General features: G+C 42.6%; 1 protein-coding gene across 1 annotated transcript in view; it reads right to left on the bottom strand.

Moving 5' to 3' along the window:
* PSMD11 (proteasome 26S subunit, non-ATPase 11) overlaps window positions 1-21998 on the bottom strand; it is a 28890-nt gene extending 6892 nt beyond the window's left edge. Inside the window, exons 1-7 of the mRNA XM_055577235.1 lie at window positions 21839-21998; window positions 19341-19442; window positions 13912-14036; window positions 7337-7408; window positions 6882-6939; window positions 4772-4966; window positions 621-765 (exon numbers count right to left, since the gene is read on the bottom strand). Of these exons, the coding sequence (XP_055433210.1) occupies window positions 621-765; window positions 4772-4966; window positions 6882-6939; window positions 7337-7408; window positions 13912-14036; window positions 19341-19442; window positions 21839-21929 (788 nt within the window). The 5' untranslated portion in view covers window positions 21930-21998. The remainder of the gene's footprint in view (window positions 1-620; window positions 766-4771; window positions 4967-6881; window positions 6940-7336; window positions 7409-13911; window positions 14037-19340; window positions 19443-21838) is intronic.
* Window positions 21999-22258: the final 260 nt, after the last annotated feature.

Genomic DNA, 22258 nt, shown 5'->3' with positions numbered 1-22258 from the left:
CCTGGTTGGGGAAATATCCCACAAGCTGTACAGCGTGGCCAAAAAAAAAAAAAAAAAAGCTATGCAAAATGACTTTATAGATCAAATCCCAGTATAACAGATCTTATAAAAACACAAGCTCTGTTTAATCCCAAGATCCAAAAAAGAATCCCAGTCAGTACCTCATGTATTCCCAAAAAAGAAACATGGAAAAATTCTGTGGAATTCTTTATAAAACATCGAGACATCGAGCTGCCCACACTCGCCGCTGTCACCCTTTTTCAAGCCTTTCCTCTAACCCCCCATTCCGGGAGGCCTAGTGGCTGGTGCTGGTCTATAAGCCATTTCCTGGCCTTCTGCCGAGTGCTCGGCAACTCTCTGGACAGAACTGCACGCTGAGGAGAACATTCCGAGGGGCTGGGAAGGATATTTCTCAAATCTGTCTCCTCAGTTCTAAAAGACTAGGAAGGAAGAGCACTCTAGATTAGCTTTGATCCTCCCACTCCACCTTAGGCACCCCACAAGGTGGCAGCCACTGCTTCTGTAACTGGCCAATCTCCCTGCCCAAGCTATCCTGACATGGCAGAAAATCTTAGACCAAGGACCTGAGAGCTCATACCCCCAAGTTAACGTGCACCTACGTGTTGAGCATGATTTTGCACAGCAACATGTACTTCAGAGATGTGATGGCCTTGGGGCTATCGATGGAATCATAACCCTCGAAAGCCTCATAGAAATATGAGTATGCGGTTTTCCAATCCTTCTCCTCTGCTGCATGGATAATACCTGGGCATTGAAAAGAAAAGGGTAAGAACCATATGAAGTAACAAAACCATAAAATATCACAGCTGGGAAGGGCCTCAAAAATCTATCCCAACCTCATCTACTTATTGATGTGGTCAGGGAAGAATAAAAGACCTGCCCAAAGTCACTGCCATCTAGTGGCAAAGCTGAGATGAGAGCCCAGGTCTTTGAACTCCCAGTTCAATCATCTACCAATATTAATCCCAAACGAGTTAGAGACCCAACTAAAGGGGACCCTAAAAGCCACATATGGTCCTCATGCGTCTCGTCACCACAGCAGTCCCACCATCCTTTGGAACCACTAGACAAGGCCATGCTCACTCTCCATGACACTATCTTCACAAGTCAGAAAGGCGACCCAAACATCTCTCCCTGCTCTGCCCAAATTACTGGCTTTAATAACATCAACCATTTCTTTCTGATAACTTTCCTAAGCTTGACATTTTTAAGCAGCTTTCATGAGAGGGGGAAAAAAAAAATCCAACCTCTTATATAGTCTCATTCCTGATACTGGTCATTTACAGTTTTATAGATATACTTTTGCTGTGATGCAGTCAATACATGAATTTCACATAAGGCCAAATTGCTGAACTTAACTGTACACACTTGAGCAGTATTTCTTTAGGGTAATATGCTACATACTTTATCTAACCAATTCTCTGCTGTTGAGAAGCTGAGTTGCTCCCAATAAGCCTAACTTTGACTGAACCTGCAATTATTACCAACCTATGCTATCACTTGGGATGACATGAAAAATAGTACTTTCTAGCTTGAAAGGCATCTAAGCCTAAGATTCTCTATATCAGTTCTAACCCTGCCTCAGCCCCATCCATGTGTCCACCTTAGGACTTCCCAATTTTTTCACAGCAAGGTACAGAAGAAAGTACTCAGTATTCTGGAGTAGAAGGATGAAAATGCTCATACATGACCCCAGGGGATCCATGTTTCAGACCTACCTGTCATATGCCTGTGTGCCTGGCACACCAGTTGGGAACTTCTACTTGATAACCACTACTGAGTGGTATGTGCCATACCCAGGGCTTTTACTTTACCCAGAAAGCGTCCCGTTTAGCAGCCATAGGAATCAGACCCTTATACTTAACTACAGAGGCCTGGGGACTTCCCTGGTGGCTCAGACAGTAAAGAATCTGCTTGCAATGAGGGAGACCAGGGTTCGATCCCTTGATTGGGAAGATCCCGTGGAGGAGGGCATGGCAACCCACTCCAGTTTTCTTGCCTGGAGAATCCCCATGGACAGAGGGATCTGGCTAGAAACAGTCCATGGGGTCGCAAACAGATACGACTGAGCAACTAAGCACACAGAGGCCTGAAGAAAACCCACCCTCCTCTGTAGCCAAGGAGACTTCCCTCAAAAATATCCAACACACTATTATTAACACTGCCAAATTCAATGAGACAAATGCCCATTTTTCCTTTCCTCCCCGTCTAAAACTAGAATAGACCAGACGAAAAATAAGACTGGTATTCAAAAAAAAAAAAGTAAAATAAGGCCCAAGAACTGGTATACTGCATTCTCAAACACATCAGCGAATGTAGACCACATGAGGACTATAACCATCGCAACGGGCATAGGACATTTAAAAAAAAAAAACTAGCCTGCTACTCATTCAACACCAATATTAACAAGGGCCCACCATTTGCCAAGCACTGATACAGCTGTTATAGAGGAAATAAAAATATGAATAAGGTGCTGAAGCAGCTCACAGTCTCACAGCAGTCATCAAAACAGACAGAAGGAGATCAGTATCGTAATACACACCAAAGAATATACAATTCACAAGGAAGTCCAAAGTGAAGAAGGCACTCATGAGGGTTTATAAAGGAAACATGCAAGCTGGATCTAGAAGGATGCACAGGACTTTGTCAAGGGGACAAGACGGAAAGGGGAATTCCAAGCAGAGAATACACAAGAGCAGGAACACAGGAAGTCATTTGGTGACTAGGACTGAAACCATAGATAAGCGTGAAAAGAGTGCCTTCCTTTAGAATGCACCGTTAAAGAGGATAATGCAGAGTCACTGGATTTACATGATCAGATTTGTTTCCAAAAAAACGAGACCAGTAAGCAAGATGGACTGGGAAGTGACAGGGACGTTTAGGGCAGTGAAAAGACCATGCCAGTGGTCCAATGGCATTCATGAGAGCAGTGACTGCAGAGATGGAAAAGAAAAGGCAGATGTGGAGACAGACTCAACCTCATCTGGTGACTGACTGGATATGAAGGGTGAAGAAGAGGAAGGGAATCCAAATCACTCCAAAGAGAACAGCCTGAACACCAGAGTCAGTCATTATACCACTAATGAAAATAGGAAATGTAGAATAGAATAGTTTGAGGGGAAGAGTTAAATAAATTCAGGACAGAGAAGCTACCAGAAATCTAGATGAGGAGACCATTTGTGTGTTACGTAGTAACTAAAGCCACGGGAGAGTATGAGATGAGACAGGAAAAAGGGAGACCAGGAAGAGAAAAGAACTAAGAAAACAACACTGAGGAACACCCACACTTGAGAGACAACAGAGGGAAGAGTGCCTGAGGACAATGAGTCAAGGGAGGAGACCCGAGAAGACACTGCTGTCAAAGAAGGCTGGACTGCTCAGCAGTGTCCAACCTCCACGCAAGCCAGCGATTGCAGGGGAGTAACTGTCCTGAAACAAATCAAAAGACACCAAAGTAATGACACTCTTCCAGCTTTTCCAATAAGCTTGACAGAAAAGGAGAAAACAGCAATTTTAAAAGGACAGAGGACTGTGATTTTTCAGCTGGGGTAGTTCAAAGACTGAGAGGAAGACCCAAGTGGAGACAAAAAACTGGACTTGGAAAACTGAAAACTTTTATAAAGGCAGGTAGAAGGATCACACTTGATAACAGGTAAAAACAGACAGTGATACAAATTCTAGGGAAGAAAGAGAAATAAAGGAAGCACACATAAAAATGGCCTCATCTGCTCTGAGAAATATGATGCAAGGTCATCTCCTGACCATGAAAAAAGAGCATGATGAAGAGCAGTGGCTTAAAGAAAGTGCCAATTTTGGTCAAAGCAAGGTCCTGTGAGAAGAGCTTACATTCATCAGCTCATTTACTCCTCACCACCATCCTGTAAGGAGGTACAATTATCATCACCATTTTTCAGATGAACTAAAGATAAATTAAGTAACTTGCCCAATCACACAGCTAGAAATTCGCAAAACTAAAATTTCAACCTAGAAAAGCCATTTTCTAGAGCTTCTGCTCTTCACCTGAATGACAAAACATGCCAACTGACATTTACAATACCTGAGAGGCAAGCATGGCAGCTATTATCTCCCTCTTACAGTTTTATATGAAAACAAAGATTGCTAAGAGATAACACCAGGGCTTAAACTAGTCCTCTGCCTCCAATCCCAACATCCTCCAACAATGGTAATAAATCATAACTAATAAAAGCTGCTGACTGCAAGTATCCTCCTGCCACTCCATGGCCTCCCAGCCCAGTTCCCACACTTCTTAAGAAGGCAATTCACTACACTCTCCTGTAGGGGTGGGGGATGGGGGTGGGGTCCTTTCCTCAGCCTTGATATGAGGTCCTTTAGAAAAGCCTAGCATGCTTTACAAAGGTCTCCAACTGTCAAAAGACTTGGGTTAGTCCAGTCCTGGAAAGGAGTGCTACCATCCTGAGTAACTGACAAAGATGGAAGAGAGGGAAGAGCTTTTTAAAACCTAAGTGAGACCTCTCTACGATGCTGGTGCCAACAATCAGGTTGCCTGTTCAACCACAGATAAGCAAGTTCTTAGTATTATTTAGGCAGTTCATAGCAAGTGAAGAGGAGGCGGGCAGCTAGTTAGAGGGGTAACCTTCCAACTGGTTTCCCTGAGGAAGCCTGAGCCAAAACAGCCAATTTTATTCTTCAGCCCCAACTCCCCATTCCTTCCACCTGTGAGGTAAGACGAGCTTTAAGAAAACATCACATGAGTTTCTAAGGGTGTTACCTGACTGCATATCCAAGGTGGCCTGCAATTTAGGGGGGCAGTAAATGGCATTTGCTGTGGTTCGAGCAGAGGTTAAGGCAGCTCGGGCTTTTGGCAGGTTGCTCAGGGCATGGTAGGTTTTGCTTTCTAAAAGCTGTACTTCCACCAAAAGGGCTTTGTCATCCATCTTTTTCAACTCCCGAAGCAACTGAGAACCTAGAGGAAAAAAATACAGATACCTCTTGTTAGCTATAATCTTAATACTTTAATACCGGACTATTTCCCTCTCTCACCCTTATAAGAACACTCAGGATAAAGAAACCTGCCTGAACTCAAAAAGAGGTTATCTATTCACAAGATTTACATTTTCTGCTAAGGTGTTGTCTTCCAAAAGAGAAACACAGATCTCTTTGAAAGCTTTCTGCATACAAAAGACATTACAGCCAAGAATGCGATGAGCTTACTCCTAAGATTCAAATAAAGTGGGAATCCCCACCCAGAAAATGCTGAAATTACTTATCCAGTTCAGACAAGCACTTGATCGCACTCTATTCCTGTCCAATAATCCTAAAACTGCATAAGAAATATGAGGCACTAGGGTTGGTGGGGAAAGCAAAGAGATTAGGATATACTAACGTTCTCCAAACACCCCTTCTTCCCCAGGCTCAACATCATTAATTTAGTCATTAGGGAAATGTAAATCAAAACCAAAATGAGCTACTACTCCACACCCACTAAGATGGCTAAAGTTAAAAACACAGACAATATCAACAAGTGTTGGTGAGGATGTGGAGAAAACTGGAACTCTCCTCATACATTGCTGGTGAGAATGTACAATGGTGTGGCCACTTTAAAAAGCAGTTTGGCTGTTCCTCAAAAGCTAAAGAGAGTCACTATATGCCAGGAATTCTACTCCTGGGTATATACCCGAAAGAAAACCATGTCCACATAAAACCTGTTTATAGCAGCATTCATAATAGCCAAAAAGTGGAAACAATCTCAGTGTCCATCAACCTGATGAAGGGATAATATGATACAATGGAGTATTATTTAGCAATAAAAAGGAATGAAGCATTGCCATATGCTACAACATAGATGAACACTGAAAACATGCTAGAGAAAGAAGCCAATCACAAAGACCACACACTGTGTGGCTCCATTGTGCGCAATGTCCAGAACAGGCAAATCTACAGAGGCAAAAACTAACTAGTGATTGCCTTGGGATGATGGGCACACAGAGAGGATGAATGGGGGATTAACAGGAAGTGACCACTGACGGATACAAGATTACTTTCCAGGGTGATGAAAACGTTCTGGAATCAAGACAGTGGTGACAGCTGCGCTTTGTGAACAGACTGAGTCACTGGCTGACACTTTTAAAGGTGCGTTTTATGGCCTGTGAATTAGATCTCTATTGAAGCAGTTTTGTTTGTTTTTTTTAATGCTACTTGTTAGAACCATATGAAAATAGCACTTCTGCAGGATAAGAATTACATACTGGCAATTTTTCAACTTAATAGGTCATGAAAGTCATGTCCTTCCACCTGGAGAAAATAGTCCAGCTATATCCATTAATTTTTTAAAAAGCAGCAGGCAAATATTTTAGGATGCTTAGCAGCAGCAGCAGCAAAGGCCAAAAGAAGCCTTTAGCTGGCCCACTTTAGGTTTCCTGTATGTATTTACATCCAGTTAATTTTTTGATCTTTAAAACTGATGTTAATGATAATTATAAACAGATATATTAAATGTAACGGTCAATAAATACTTGCAGTTTCACCCTTTTGTTCTCTAATGTTGATAGTTTCTTAGAACTTCTAAATGCCATTTTTCCATGACAGATTCAGTAATTATAAGCCACTTTAAATCTTCTAAGATATAGGCAGAATATAAATTATTAATACATAACTAATAAGAGTACCCAGGTTCAGAATACATTCATTTAGCCAGCTAAGATGGAGAAGGAAATGGCAACCTGCTCCAGTATTCTTGCCTGGAAAATTCCATGGACAGACGAGCCTGGCGGGCTACAGTCCACGGGGTCGCAAAGAATCGGATATGACTGAGCGCGCACGCACACACACATACACAGAGCCAGCTAAGACACTTTACTAGCGTCCACCAGCTTACTTACCCAAATGCAATGCTTCCTGGTACCTCTTGGTATCAAAGTACAAAGACACCAGTCTTGCCTAGGAAAGAGAAAAGGCATTGACTGATGGAAAGGGGAGAAAAAAAGCCAAAGAAAGAAATCAAAGATTGACAGTCACAGAACTGTTACTGCTGAATATTCAAGTCCTGATGATAGCATCAAATTCAGCCTAAAAAAAAAAATCATCTAGCCCATGATATTATCTCCTATTATAGCCAGTGACTAAACCATGCTGCTGCTTACTTTTCTGAGCCAAGCAGCAGGTCTGTATCAAAGCTTCAAGCAGAGCAATTCTCATGAGCAGATCTACTACCCATCTTTTTGGGTGCACAGAATACAAAGCTGCTGAAAATACTTTTGATCAGGATGGTGTTATTTATAATCACAGTCTGTCAAACGTCTAGAGACCTGAGATCGGTACCAACACAGGCACATACCTCCAAAGCTTGGCGTAAGAAAGTTCTCTTCTCTGATTTGGCCCATTCGATGCACTCTAAACACAACTCGACCTGCAACAGGGAGAGACAGTATATGCAACATTATGTCCTCACGTTCTTCCCACAAGCCTTGCTCGGGAGAACAGCTGTCATTTCCTCCTTATGCATTACTATCCATGTTTACTGTCTCAGGAGCATGCCTTGATCATAGTATCTCAACATGTATGCTGCTGCTGCTGCTGCTAAGCCGCTTCAGTCATGTCCAACTCCGTGCGACCCCCTAGACGGCAGCCCACCAGGTTCCCCCATCCCTGGGATTCTCCAGGCAAGAATACTGGAGTGGGTTGCCATTTCCTTCCCCAATGCGTGAAAGTGAAGTCGCTCAGTCGTGTCCGACTCTTTGCAACCCCATGGTCTGCAGCCCACCAGGCTCCTCCGCCCATGGGATTTTCCAGGCAAGAGTACTGGAGTGGGGTGCCATTGCCTTCTCGGCTCAATATGTATAGCATACTGGAAAATCAACTTGGCTTTTTACACACAGAGTGTATTTGTGCTTAGACTGTGTTCCTTTGGAAAAGAGCTTTGTCTTCAAGATTCCTCATCTACCTTCTCAGGAGGGACCCAGACTACATATGCAGTCCTGGAATGTAGAGTTAGTTCTATAATGGCTGAGACATTTTTAAAGCAGAAATTTCTCCCTGAAGAGTAACAATAATGTGTTCATATGACTATATCAGTCATAAAGGGGAGAAATTCTCAGTCTAGGCACAAGTGTCTTACTCTTCCAACGGTTGCTTTTAAAGATTCAAAAGGCCCAGCTGACTCTTCCCTTCCAGAGTCTACAAAGCACAAGTAACAATTCTCATCACAGTGCAGCAAACTTAGCTTGTATGAAAGTGAGTAAAAAGAAATTAAAATTAGCCTAACACTTAGAGGGGCTTTTTAAACTTTCTATAGAAGAACTCTGAACTCCCAGTTCTACCTGCTACCCAAGCAGTAATGTCCCATGCAAAGTAACTATCTTAAGTGTTCTAGGCCAGGCGGTCTACGTGCCGTCAGGTATCCTTGCCACAGGAGCTCTGACAAGTACGTATTAAGTGCTGCAGATCATCTATCACTTCTGTTACTGCAAGTTTATATTAAGATTCACAATCAGAGCATAAGATAAAAAGAAACTGAGCTTTCCAGAAAACTAACTGGTAAAATAAAGCTCAGGAGATAAGTGAATGCCTTTACATGGTATTTGGAAGATTCATCAGCAAGTCAATGAAAACTTTATAACTCACCGGAGGGGGCCCCCTAGTGGCTCCTCAATCCCCAACTCTAAACTCAACCACCCTCATGAATTCTACAAAACCTGAAATAAAAGCAGGCCAATCACAATTTCAGTTTTGAGTTATGTTCTAAAAGACCAAAATCAAAGTAAGATTTCTGTTCATACATGAATGGAACTGAAAATATTTTTCTGAATATTTTTAGCAACAAGAATAAAAGTCTTTAGTCCTCCATGTTTTGGGGGACTAAGAAACGCTTCCCAACAGTTTTACCCAGCAAGTTTAACAATGCTGAAATGAATGCCTAGGCTCCTGATTCAGTAGTCTGGAATAAAAGGTTGGCCTCTCTGATGTATACCCCTAGTTAAGAAACACTGAGTTTCTACCCTAGCATCTTACCTGTCCCCATTTCCCTGACAGTCCAGATGTTAAGTGACCCACCAAAGGTCATGATCAGCCATTGGGACCAGAACTTGACCCAACCTTAACTCACACTTAATAAATTCAGGTCAATAGAGACATTTTTCCTACAGTAGAGAATTTTTACATGAACTATCAGTTTTCAATTACAGGGTACATGATTTGCAATATCTAGAATTATAATTGGTGAAACCAGCACATCAGTTCTCAGAAAAAAATTTAAAGGCTACTCACTGCCCTTTTGTTTGAGAGGCTTTGTGCTTTGTTAATGCTAACAATGACAGATAAAGGGGATAGATAATAATACACAAGAAGTCCATGCTTCTGGAGGAAGCCCTTACTTGAGTACAAAAGCTTAAAACAGTTAAATTAGATATTAATGTTTTTAAGCTTTAAATAAATAACACTAAACCATTTTTACATGCTTTTATTCACTAAATTCCTAAGGGAAAAAAAAGTTAACTACTGTTTTAAGTGTGAAATTCTCTGGCACGAACTTCTTTTTTTCCATTAAAATAATTATTTAATTCAAAAGGATTTTTTGATGTAAGCTTTCTTAAAATGTGCTACTGTGCTTCAGTTGGATAGACTATACCAAAAAATGGCCTCCCAAAGACACTGCCTAGACATACCTGGAAGGTAAAATCAATTCTGGAATTTGAGCTCACTCTTTGGTTAAGGATCTGGTTCAGTCTTCTTTCTCCCCTCTTCACCCTAAATCTCTACTCCCCTTCTCCTTGCCAACCATCCCAATCCTCAGTCACCCACCCCACCCATCCAGCCTCACTTCCTAGGCAAATGACCAGAACCTAACCTGAATCACATCAGCTTCTGGAACACAGCAAGCTGAAGACCATGCTGTAGCTCTATCTGACTTATGGTGAGTCACCAAATACAAAACTATACTCTTCGTGTTAAACTCCCCAACACTTCTAGATCTCTTCAGTTCAGTCACTCAGTTGTGTCTGACTCTTTGCGACCCCATGAATCACAGCATGCCAGGCCTCCCTGTTCATCACCAACTCCTGGAGTTTACCCAAACTTAGAGTCAGTGATGCCATCCAGCCATCTCATCCTCTTTTGTCCCCTTCTCTTCCTGCCCCCAATCCCTCCCAGCATCAGGGTCTTTTCCACTGAGTCAACTCTTCTCATGAGGTGGCCAAAGTATTAGAGTCTCAGCTTCAGTATCAGTCCTGCCAGTGAACACCCAGGACTGATCTCCTTTAGGATGGACTGGTTGGATCTCCTTGCAGTCCAAGGGACTCTCAAGAGTCTTCTGCAACAGCACAGTTCAAAAGCATCAATTCTTTGGCGCTCAGCCTTCTTCACAGTCCATCTCTCACATCCATACATGACCACTGGAAAAACCATAGCCTTGACTAGACGGACCTTTGTTGGCAAAGTAATATCTCTGCTTTTTAATATGCTATCTAGGTTGGTCATAACTTTCCTTCCAAGGAGTAAGCATCTTTTCATTCCATGGCTTACAAATGTCCTAAAACTTCGTATTTTGCCCCAGGCCTCAACACTTCAATGAGAGTGATCCACCTACGCCTTGCTCCTCTATCCTTTCCCAATACTCAATCGAAGAATTTTAAAAGAACCTAGAATTTTCCACCCTCCCAAGTCAGAGGTCTTGAGTCACGTAGACAAATGCAGTAACAATACCCCATGGCTGTATCTCAAGTCAATAAAGTTAAGTCTTAATTCAACAAAATATCTCCTGAGCATCTACCATGGAGAAGGCATGAACCATACATTCCTTTGACAAATACTAGTTAGGTAGCTTCTTTGGGCCAAACTGTGGAGGTTACAGCAGTGAATAGGACACAGTACTTATCCTCATGAAATTTATCTTCTAAGTAGCAAATGAATGTTAATAAGCAAAATAAACATGAAGAAAGCAAAAAGAGGGTATTTTAGATACGGTGATAAAGGAAGGTCTCTGAGGAAACGAGATGGAAACAAAGACTTGAAATGATGTGAAGAAGAAAAAAGGCTGTGCTAAGATAAGGCTAAGAGTGAGACTGCCAGGTCAGTACAGTGGTTATGATGTCATGCTTCCACTGCAAGGGGCACAGGTTAGATCCCTGGTCAGGGAATTAAGATCTTACAAGCCATACAACATGGCCAAAAAAAAAATTAGATGTATACAAATGCCCCAAAGTTAGAACAGTTAAAGCCAGCGTTACAGCTGTAAACAACGTGAAAGAAAGAACAGTATGGCAGGGGAGGCCAGAGGCAGCCGTGGTCCAGGAACAGCCATGAGTGAGGAATGGGAAAGGCGCTGTGACACCACAAGGCACGCAGGCTGCGTCTGAATGAGACCGTCTCACAGGAAAGGAGATGGGGCAAACGTCCAAGCGTCCATCGTGAAGGCAATCGTCAGAGGTGTAACACGTGCAGACACAGCGTGCCTCACTGCAGAGTTTAGGTCATAGTAACATCAGCAAGCAAAGATCTCAGAGCAGCGGGTACTGGACATGGAACCACAGAAGGGAAAGCTGCATCAGGAAGAGTGTACAGGCCTCGCTCAGCAGATAGTCAAGTGCCCAACAGGCCAGGCATGTGTGGTACACTTCATCGAGTCCCAGGAGGTCAGACTGTCCTGCTAAGCTGTACTGTAGAGGAACATAAAGTATGAACTCTGCAAGCAATCGAGAGCCACTGAAGGCTCAAGTCAGGGGTGCACAGAGAGGAATAAGATGTTCAGAGGGTTACTGGGTAGGATATCTCTCAAAATGGTGGTACGAGACTTTTGCAGTAGTCTAAGAAATAATTAGAACTCACTGTACGTGAACAATACCTCCAAAAAAAAAAAAGAAGAAATAATTAGAACCCAAACTAGATGGCAGTTGTACATAGAGAACAAATACAAAAAGAGGTGAAGAATAAAGATTGGGGAAAATTGCATTGACAGATTTTAATAAATGGTTGGATGTTGTTGTTGCTATGTTGACTTTGAGGTGCAGACAGAACCATCTGGATGGTTCATAATTCATTCCAAACCAAGCAAATAATCTGTAATCCACAAAAATTACTGAAAGACCTGCTAAGTGGAGTAAGACTCTGGCTGGTTGATAAAAAGCTAAACTACTAATCAATAAAAACAAACAAACAAAAAAGATCAACAGGTCTTACTTAGCACTAATACGACATTGACAACAAAAAGACACAATATGTAAGAGTGTTCCCTTTCACCGTAGGATAAGGAAGAAAAGCCTCTAGTTGACAAGAAAATAATGTACAATGAAGAATAACAATGTACACACACAGTTAAAAGGAGGGCCTAACCAGACATGGAGCCACAAGACAAAGGCCAGTGAATCCCAAGCAATTACAGGAGAGCACCAAATTATGATTTGGATAATTTGGACACAGGAGGAGGAGAGCTGACCATCAAACAATTGCAGGTCTAGCCACTGAGCCAGCGCACTTACAGGAAGAGACAAACTCCAAGAGCTCAGTCAAAGCAGCAGCGTGGATAATTAATTTTTTCTGCCTAAAATGTTCCAAGTAACATTTATTAGTCTGTTTCAAGCTAACATTTATTGGTCAGCTCATTCTAAGGCATACTAATTCAAACAAAAAATGTGGCATCACTTTTTCATGAGCACAAATACAATTTTCTTTTAAAAGTCAGGATTACAAAAGAGTAACACCTCTTTGAAACACCACCTTTTCTTTTAAATTGTTCATAAAAATAATTCTAATGCTTTGGTTCAAAAGGCAGCCATCTACATATCTATTTTTGATCTATTATCATGAAACACGGTTCTGCGAAAAACAAATGAACTTGATGACTTCTCTACAAATAAATTTTCTACAATGAAGTTAGTTTATGGTGTTTAAACTAGGCTTCAAAGAATCATTAAAGAAAGAAACCAGATTTTACAAACGACATGGATTCAAAGTAAGATCCGTCACGCGCTAGGTTTCTGAAGTTCCCCACTGTTTATTCAATATGCCACTAAGCCCCTTCATATCTTTTACACCCACAGGGGCCATGGCAAATAATGAGACATATAACTACCTACCAATGCCTACCCCTGCCTTTATACCACTTGACAATTTATTTATTTGTTCATTATCTGCCTTCCTCATTAAAATATAATCCTCATGAGAGCAGTAACTGTACACTGTTACAAATGAATCCCTAACACCTGTAACAGTGCCTAACACAGCACACATTCAGTGACTGCTGAGCAATAGAGAAAAGACAACAACTATATTCTTCCTACAAACAGATTCAAGCAACCACCATACACCCTGCTTCAATCTACCACTTTTTACAGAATGAGTTCTAACTTTGGTAGCGTCTCCTCCGGAATTGCAAACAATAATTCTTTGAAAAGAACTGGAAGAGGCTCAGTGATTCCAAAGAGGCACTCTTCAGTACAGCTCAGGGTCTAGTCTGAACTCGTAGAGGACATGGACAGGTATACCAGTCACTTCAGGACACACGAGACAGATGGATGCTCACTCAATAAAGGCATAAATGCATACAAGACACGCCAAGAAGGGATGCCACGAGACTTAATTAGCGCTCACTAGGAGCTCTGTGACACAGAGGTACCACAGACACAGAAAACATTACAAAGGTGTGGCAATACAATACCTCAAAGACAAGAATCAGTTTGTGACCCTGATGTAATGAGGATTCCAGGGACCACTGACAATCTCCACTTACAAAGCAAAGCATGGAACAGACCCAAAGTATCAAATGCCCTGCAACAAAGAGAAACTGACGTGCTAAGTCCTGCGCTGTCCTCCCAGCTGTCCCTTACACATTACCACCACAGCGCAGGCAGGCACTTCCTTCACCGAAGCAAGACTTCGCTCCAAACAAGACTCTTCTCTTTCGTCATTCAAGTAGCTTACCTCCTGTCCTGTGGCTGCTTCCATATCAAGAAAGAGATCAAGAAGAGATCGGACCAGACGAGCGGCTTTAGCCTTGCTGATGGAATTCAAGAAGGGTCGCACATACTTCAGGAGTCCTCCAAGCTCTGTGGACGGCAATTGTGACAGGAAAAAGTACCCATCAATATTAGGGACAAAATACCCATTAAAAGACGACCCAAGATAATAAAATCAGTACTTATGTCTGGAAGCAGTCAAAAGGAAACTTAATAGGAATTTAAAGCATTCTCAGCAGGTAATAGAGTAGCAAAAAAGTTAACAGCTTACACCAAATCTGTATTCCATTCCCCACTTGGCCACTGGATTACTGTGAGGATCCTGGGAAATGCTCGAGGCTCTCTATCTCATGAGTACAGCAAAGTACTCACACTCTCAGAAAGCAGTATTCTAGAACAGGAAACATGCCATGCCTCAACCACCTTGGACAAAATCACTTCCCCACAATCAACAAATTTATCAGGTTATAGAGTTAAAAGAAAATTTTTTTTCTAATTTCTAAGACTGTCTAAATTGGAAATCTCAACAGAGATCTTCACTTTCAGGTTCCTTTTTTCCTCCCTTCCTAAAGTTATGCTCAGTTTAGTCTTTTACAATGTAATTTGCATGGCACTCTTCTAAACCAGTTTTTCACATGAAAGTTAGGGTGTCTGTCCCTTAAAGTTGTACTGTACCCTTTTAAAATTCCTCATTCATCTATAAAACCTAAGTCAAACTATGACAAAAACTATGACAAAAAAGGTGACCACGACTGAGGCTTCTTCCCCTCTTGTGTGAGAAAAGAGGGTGGCACAGTAATTCTAAGGGGGCACCTTTAGAAACAAGAGGGAAAATCAGACAATATTTCAACTGACCAACTAAGGAAGTACTCCTGGAATGTAGGTTAAAATTACTTTAGTGTCACTGCCTCAAATTGTAGACTCATCCTCCTGAGAATTCGAATTCAGGGCAAGCAAACCTCTCCCTCCAGAGAATGCTAATTAGGGGTCTTGAAATCCTCATCTGCCAGCATAGTCACAGAAACCACGGGGCCGTGTCAGGTATAAAAGGAACTCTATACAGAGTGGGAAAGTTCACCCTTCCCTCCATTCTCCGGTCCTGACTTGGGACTCCCACCGCCTCAGATTCTCCCCCACTCTATCACTCCATTCACCCGCACCTGCAGCCAGGCCTCGCTCGTGCTGCACCACCACCTGGAATCCAGCCCCGTCACCCTGACCTACGTAGAGCTTAGATGCCCTTTCAGGTCGGCTAAAGTCCTACTGAGTCTTCCGTGCCAATGCCAGGCTACACCCGTTTCTCTCCCTCAAAGTCCTTGTGCACTTATGCAAACTTCAATTATATAATCATAGCTTTTTAAAAGTAGTCGAGTGCAACATCCCTTCTGCTACAGCGTTTCCTATTATCCTGGAACAATTCTGAACAATCTCTAGTGACAGAAATATTCAGAAAGCAGATGATTCCAATCTTGGTCAAACTCAATTGTTCTTTTCTGAAACATAAGTCTATAGTCTCTTTCCACATGGCTTCAAATATGTGAAGATAACTATCACTTGTATTTCCTTGGGCACAGCATCCCACTCCAGTATTCTTGCCTGAAGAATCCTATGGACGGAGGAGCTTGGTGGGCTACAGTCCATAGTGTCGCAAAGAGTCAGACGTGACTGAAGCAACTTAGCACACATGCACGTGTCTCCCTAAATTTCCCTTTCTCCAAGCTAGATAGCTTTAGCTATTTCAACTGTTCCTCCAACACCCTGGTTTCTAGATTCCTTGTCATCTTAGTTGCCCTCCTCCAAATAAATTCTGGTTTGCAAACGTACCACTTGTGGTACCCAGAACTGAAAACAATGTTCCACGTAGGGTCAGACCAGTAGAGTTATGGCTCAGTTCTCCTGATCAGACTGCCACATGTAACACAAGAAAGCATGTTTTGCTTTTGCTAACAGCACTCTTTTTCAGACTGAGTCCATAACGTCTTTGTGCAGACAGGTTCCTCTGTTCTGATAAACAGTTTGAGTCTATAACTTTTTCCTTTCTACACAATTTAGTCTTGCTGGCTTTGGCAACAACCCTGAATCCTAAATCTGTTCTCTACTGTACTGAATCATCCACAGAAATAAGCACACCTTCTGCTATGGCTTTAGCCATATGCCAGATGCTGTCCAGAAGAGCAAGTACAGATCCCCATGGCCTGATGCTAGAGACTTCCCTCCAGGTCAACAATTGATCCATTTGCCATGCCAAATGTTCAAAAACTCTGCTTACATCAGATACGTTGTTTATATCATTATTCCTAACCAGGGGTTAACAAACTTTTTTTGTGAAGGGCCAGATAGTAAATATTTTCAACTTTGTGGGTTATACAGTCTCAGCAGTAGCTACTCAACTCAGCCACTGTAGTGCAAAAGCAGTCATGAGTAATATGTAAACAAATGGGCATGGCTATGTTCCAATAAAACTTTATTTACAAAAACAGCTGGCAAGCCATTGTCCCCGGAGCCCTGCAAATCTGACCTGATAAGGCTAACCAAAGAGAACTAGGGTGAGTTTGGAATAATTTTTTCTTAAAAAACCCACTGCTTTATATGATTAAAACCTAATCAAATAATCTGTCCCAGAACTTTACCGATGATGACCAGCTTATAGTGTCTAGGATTTGTTCTTTTCATTATCTTTTTGCAAAGTGGAATAATGTTTGCCCCTCCTCATTTTCCTTTTACCTCTCCATCCTCCATGATTTTTCTCAGAATCACAGTGGCTCTATAAACATATCTGCTACAACCATTCTTTTGATATTAAAAGACAGAAATTGTCAGAGCCTAGAAACTTGAACTTATTGAAAAAGAGAATCTGCTCTCTCTTCTCTCACCTACCTTGGCTTTAATTCTCTCTTTCTGGTGTTATTTCTATCTTTTTCTTAATCATTTTTCCTTCCTGGAAAAGGCAGAAGTGAAACATGAGCTAAGGAATCTGCCTTTCTCTCTAGCACTTGCTAGCACAACAGTATCTTTTCCAAGTTATTCTTTTTGCTCTAACAGAAAAACAAATGACGTCTTAGTTGCCAAAAGACTCAGTTCATTTTTCATTTTAGTCTATTACTGTTTCTTATTCATTCTTGATTATATTCCCTGTTTCTTTGCATTTTCACACATAATGATTTTTTAAATTCTGATAGAATCACATTCACTTCTTCATTCTTTACTTACTGAAGTTATTTGCAAATGTATGACCAGAACTTCCTTTACAGAACCTCACAGAACTCAGCACACTCCTTTAAAGAGTCTCAGGCTATGGAATCTGCAGGTCCCGAGCCGAGACATCACATCTAATAATGAAGACCACAATTTTCAATCACAAGCATGCATCAGACAGTCTTATTCACTAATTCCCAAGTTGTCTACTGTCCAGCAGGGACCCTACCTATTTGAGCAGACTACTCAGCGCGATTCTAGCCATATATGAAATACGTAACAAAACAAAATTGAAAATTAACAGAACAGACAGATGTTCTGTTCTCAGGGAACCCCAAATTCAAAGGAAAGAACACAAACTGATCAATTATTAATAGCACAGATGGGTAAATGAATGTAGGCCCCAAACTTCCTTAACATACTCCTCAAAATCTTTCTTAGGAAACAATGATAAGTAACCTGGAAACGTTCTGAAAGTTATTATGATTCACCTGTTAAAGAGTCCAGTAGGTTTTCCTGTACACTTCTAAACTTCTCAGGTATGGATCACAGGGAGTGGGGGGCAATGAACAAGCGGGGAGTAAAGCAGGAAATAGTAATTTCAAGCAAAACAGTAACATTTTCAGCCAAGTTTTCTGAAACACTGACTATACTACATGCTGTTTTTAATTATCCATTCTACTTGAAAAAGTAGACATCTGAATGGTTCAACAACAGAAAAATTATTTCAGGGAATTCCCTGGTGATTGTGCTCTCACTGCCAAGGGTCCAGGTTCAATCCCTGGTCAGGGAACTAAGATTTCAGAAGACGTGCAGCACAGCCAAAAAAATAATAATAATTTCAATATTTCATGTGGACTAATCATTAAAACTGTTCTGCAACATTAACTGACAGGGAAAAGGAATCCATATACATGTTAAATAGAAGTCAGCATACAATGAAAAAAACACACCTACCACTGATAACTCATAAGTGAATAACTATGGAAAGTAATAGCCTTTATAACTCAAGGTCATGAGCTTAGTAGAACTACATGGATTCAAATCCTGTTTCTCCCATACTAACTGGGTGCCCGTAAAAGTAAGATATCTAACTTTTCTGTGCTCAGTTTCCTCAAGTATAAATGGGTAATAGTATCTAAATGGCTAATAGTATCTACCTTATCAAGTTGTTTCAAGGGTTCAGTAAGCTAAATCCCACTTGGGCTTAAGGTAGTTCACAGTAAACACTTAAAAACAGTTTTTCTTTTTAATGATATTTTAAATAAGATGCAAGATCCATATAAATACATGCTTCCAATTTCATACAACTTTACTCAACTTTCTACTGATTAAGTCTAATAATTAGCTGTCACCCTTAATTGGGAAAGATCTTTGTTCTCAAGTTCAACAAGTTTTGCTAATGCATACCTATCATCCTCTTGGATAACAACATAATTTGGGAGAAAGTAATCCACAAGATCAACTATGTTTAATCCATTCTAATCAGATAAGCTCTAAAATCACTTTAAAGTTAACTAAAATCATCCATGTTAAGTTTAAGCAGGCTACTCTGAATACTATTGCCACTTCACTGGTCAAAGGCCTTCCTGGTCAACAGGACTCTCTCAGTCCAAGGACACGCCCATCATCAGAATATCACTTGGAGCCTGGAAAGTCAATGGTTCCATTACAACTAGACTGAACAACAACAGGTACAAAGTCCTAGGTACCAGTGGAGAAATCTTGGGAAGGTTCTCTCCATTTAATGTCTTACTCATTGTGTATCAGGAAAAAAGGACAGCAAATCACTTCCTTGGATACAAAATCCCTGGTCATTTTGAAAGCAGGGGCCTAGGTACTCTCCACCTTAAGTACGTCAGAACAGATCCATTAAAGCACCGAAGACCGCTACTGCCCACATGAAAGGGAATGCAGTGAAAATCCAAAGCAGAAACAAACCACAGGTTACTGTATCCCAACAGAAACAGGATTCTTCCTTCACCTGCAGAACAAAAGTCATCCATGAAAGAACTGAGTTTAAAGGCCTCTTAACTTCCTGACAGAAAACTAAAGCTCAACAAGTGGACAATAAAATGGAACTTCATTACCAATAAACTGTGTGGATACAGTCCTGTATTCCCTCACTCCAACCAAAAAAGTGAAACTTCACGCAGCATCTCAGGTAAGAAGAGAAAGCAATCCACTTGGAGCACTTACCTGCAGCTTGTCCAGTCTTGGCCAGGAGAGACCCCAGTTCCAGGATGCTCTGCTCCTTGACCTGCACTGCCTCCTCGTCATTCTCCTGAATGTCACGCTTCACTGGGAGAGGAAAATGCAAACCCTCTTAAAATTCTGACAAAAAATGAAGACTAAGGGAAATTTCACCCTCACAAGACCAAATACAAACTCAAACAGTTAGCAAAACACAAATGCTAGAGAGCTTTAAAAGAAAAAACTTTAAACAAGAAAAAGTAATTGATCATGCAGTACATGTCCCATGTATCTATCTCATCAGAATAGACTCCTCTCTTTGGAATGTAAATGTGCCTTTTCATTCTACCACTTAGAATTTCCCTCACCCACATACACTGGCGACTTCTGTTGCTGTCACTTGGCTAATGCAAAATTTAAACAAAACAAGTTCTTTATGCTTGTGGAGGAACACCCCATGCCAGGCACTGTTAAAATATTAAACATACCTGTCTGCATATTTACCTGCTACAAACTAAAACCAAATGACCAAGTCATTTGGGACCTCCAGGTCCCAAAACTATAAAGTCAAAAGCCTTTCAATAAACTTTAGGCCTGTGGAGAACCTCAGCTGATGGATTGTTAGGGATAAACAGGTCTACAAAGCCATTCAGGAAAAACAATCCTGTCACAGCTCCAGTGTGGTCTTTAGGAGGGAAGCTAGTTTAAGGTATTTGGGAACTGCTTAAATAACTGTGCTAACAGTCCCTCTTCCAACTGTTAGTAACTATTCTACCACTTGAACACCGGCCAGCCTCTTCAAGCTTGTAGTGATAAGTTTAGTAATCATCACTAGCTATCACTTCTCTTACAAAGCATCATGACTTGACAAAAACCAAAATTCTGATATTCCATGATGGAGTCTGGAAAAAGTAAGGCTGTCAACCATCATGACTCAAGCTTACTCTAACAAAGAAGCTTTCAGTGAACTCTCTCCTAATACAGCGGGCATGCAAGAAATACTGATTATAATGTTTACCATAACGCCCACTTTATAAAAGACAATATAATAGGCACTACACACAAAAAATAAAACCCATGCTTCTCACATTAGTTGTAAACACTAGTGTGTATCCACAGGATAAAAATACACATTAAAAAAAAACAAAACATTGAGATAACTCTAGTTCTGCAACTGTAACTGACTTAAGTCAAGATCAGAACTTCAAACTGAAATACAGCCTTCATTTACCAACATCATCCATTCACTGATGCATCTTAACCCCCATTTCTTCCCTTTTTCTAGTAGCCCCAAAGATAAAGACATCAAGATCCTGTCACTGTCCTTTCTTCATGAAAGTCAAGAGTACCAAAATTCAACGGACTGATGAGTCAACTGAAAAGTCAATAGCCTGGAGGTCCCACATACACGTGCATTCTCGAACTACTTGTTGATTCAATCTTCTCCAGCTACATTAGAAACATCACTACTGCCTGTGTAGTGAAGAGCTAGCCCTATCTGAACCCTTGATGGATGAACATTTAATAGCCCTCTGTATCATCATGAATTTATTTCTGTTCACACCTGAATCCCAGTTAGAAAACTGTCGGAAGCGACCGGCTCGGGCTCCCACGTCAGTTCCCCCACTTGCATGCAAGGTGTGAGACAATCATACTACAGTGCTAAGACGTTTTTCTTTCATTTTTTCCGGGAAAGGGCAGCCGGCAGGTTGCAAAGAGTTCGCGGAACTCCGCGGCTGACAACTAACTCTCTGAACTCTCTTCCAAACCTCTCCGGGAAAAGTCTAGGACGATTAGTCACCTCCTCGGGCCGGGCGGTCCCACCCCAACATCTGGTTCTCACACCCTACACGGGGGGGTAAAGGAACCTCTCGGCCACCTCCCCAAACCAAATGCCAACCTGAGGTGTGTGCCCCCTCGGTGTCTCAAAACATACTCAGGAAGAGCCCCTGCAAGTGGAGCTTTCCGCGGTGGGCTGGCAGAAGTAGCAGCTCAAGCGTCCGGAGAAAAGGAAACTCCAAGAGCGAGCGCTCGCGCTCCCACCCGAGCAGGCTGCGCTGACAACAAGGGCGGGAAATGCCTGTCCAGAGCGGGTTTCTCAGGCCCTCAACTAGAGGTTCTCAGACCAGCTCAAGAAAAAGCCCGCCTGCCGGCCGGCACCACTCACAGTCCCGGGCCAGCCCGCACCGGCCAGAGCGGGAGACAAGGCTGGGGAGCGACGGGGCTCCGGCTCGGCCCACTCTCCCTCCGCGCGCCGAGCCCACCGTGAGTCAGCAGCCGGCGAGTGGACGCCGGGCTTGCCTCGGGGCTTCGTACCGGGGTGGGGGCCCCGGGGCTCCAGGGAGCTCCGAGCGGCCTCGGGCCCCCCTCACACACACACACACACACACACACAGTGAGTCAGCAGCACCGGTGCCGGCTAGCCCGGCCCCGCTCCGCCGCCGCCGACCGACACAGGCCGAGCTGGACCAGCGGGGACAGAGAGGGCGCGCGGCGACCTTTACCAATGGAGTGGAGGATGTCGATGGAGGCCTCCCGGTCGGTGCTGAGTAGAGACTGGGCTCTCTGGAACTCCACCACCGCCGCCGCCGCCATCTTACCGCTCTCACACCGTCCCCGGCCGCGGCCGCCGACGCCGGAAACACACGCCCGGAAGGCCCGCCCTCGTCCCCGCCCTCCTCCACTCCAGGAGCACGAAGGGAGCTGTAGTCTCTGCGCGGGGGCCGCGGAGGAGGGCCGAACGGTGAGGATGAGAGCCGGGGAGCTTGCAGCCCACCAACGAGGCTCTCCGGCACCGCCTAGCGGCTACCCACGAACAAACGAGGCGGTGCCTAACCATTGAGAGCCCGAGACTAGTCCCCAGCCACCCACAAGAGGCCTCTAAAACCCCGACTCCCTCGCTTGCCCTTGAGAGAAGTGTTTGA

Source organism: Bubalus kerabau, chromosome 4 (assembly GCF_029407905.1).
Source record: "Bubalus kerabau isolate K-KA32 ecotype Philippines breed swamp buffalo chromosome 4, PCC_UOA_SB_1v2, whole genome shotgun sequence".
Lineage (NCBI taxonomy): Eukaryota > Metazoa > Chordata > Mammalia > Artiodactyla > Bovidae > Bubalus > Bubalus kerabau.
The sequence above is the reverse complement of the archived record's forward strand: the minus strand, read 5'-3'. Positions and strand labels throughout refer to the sequence as shown.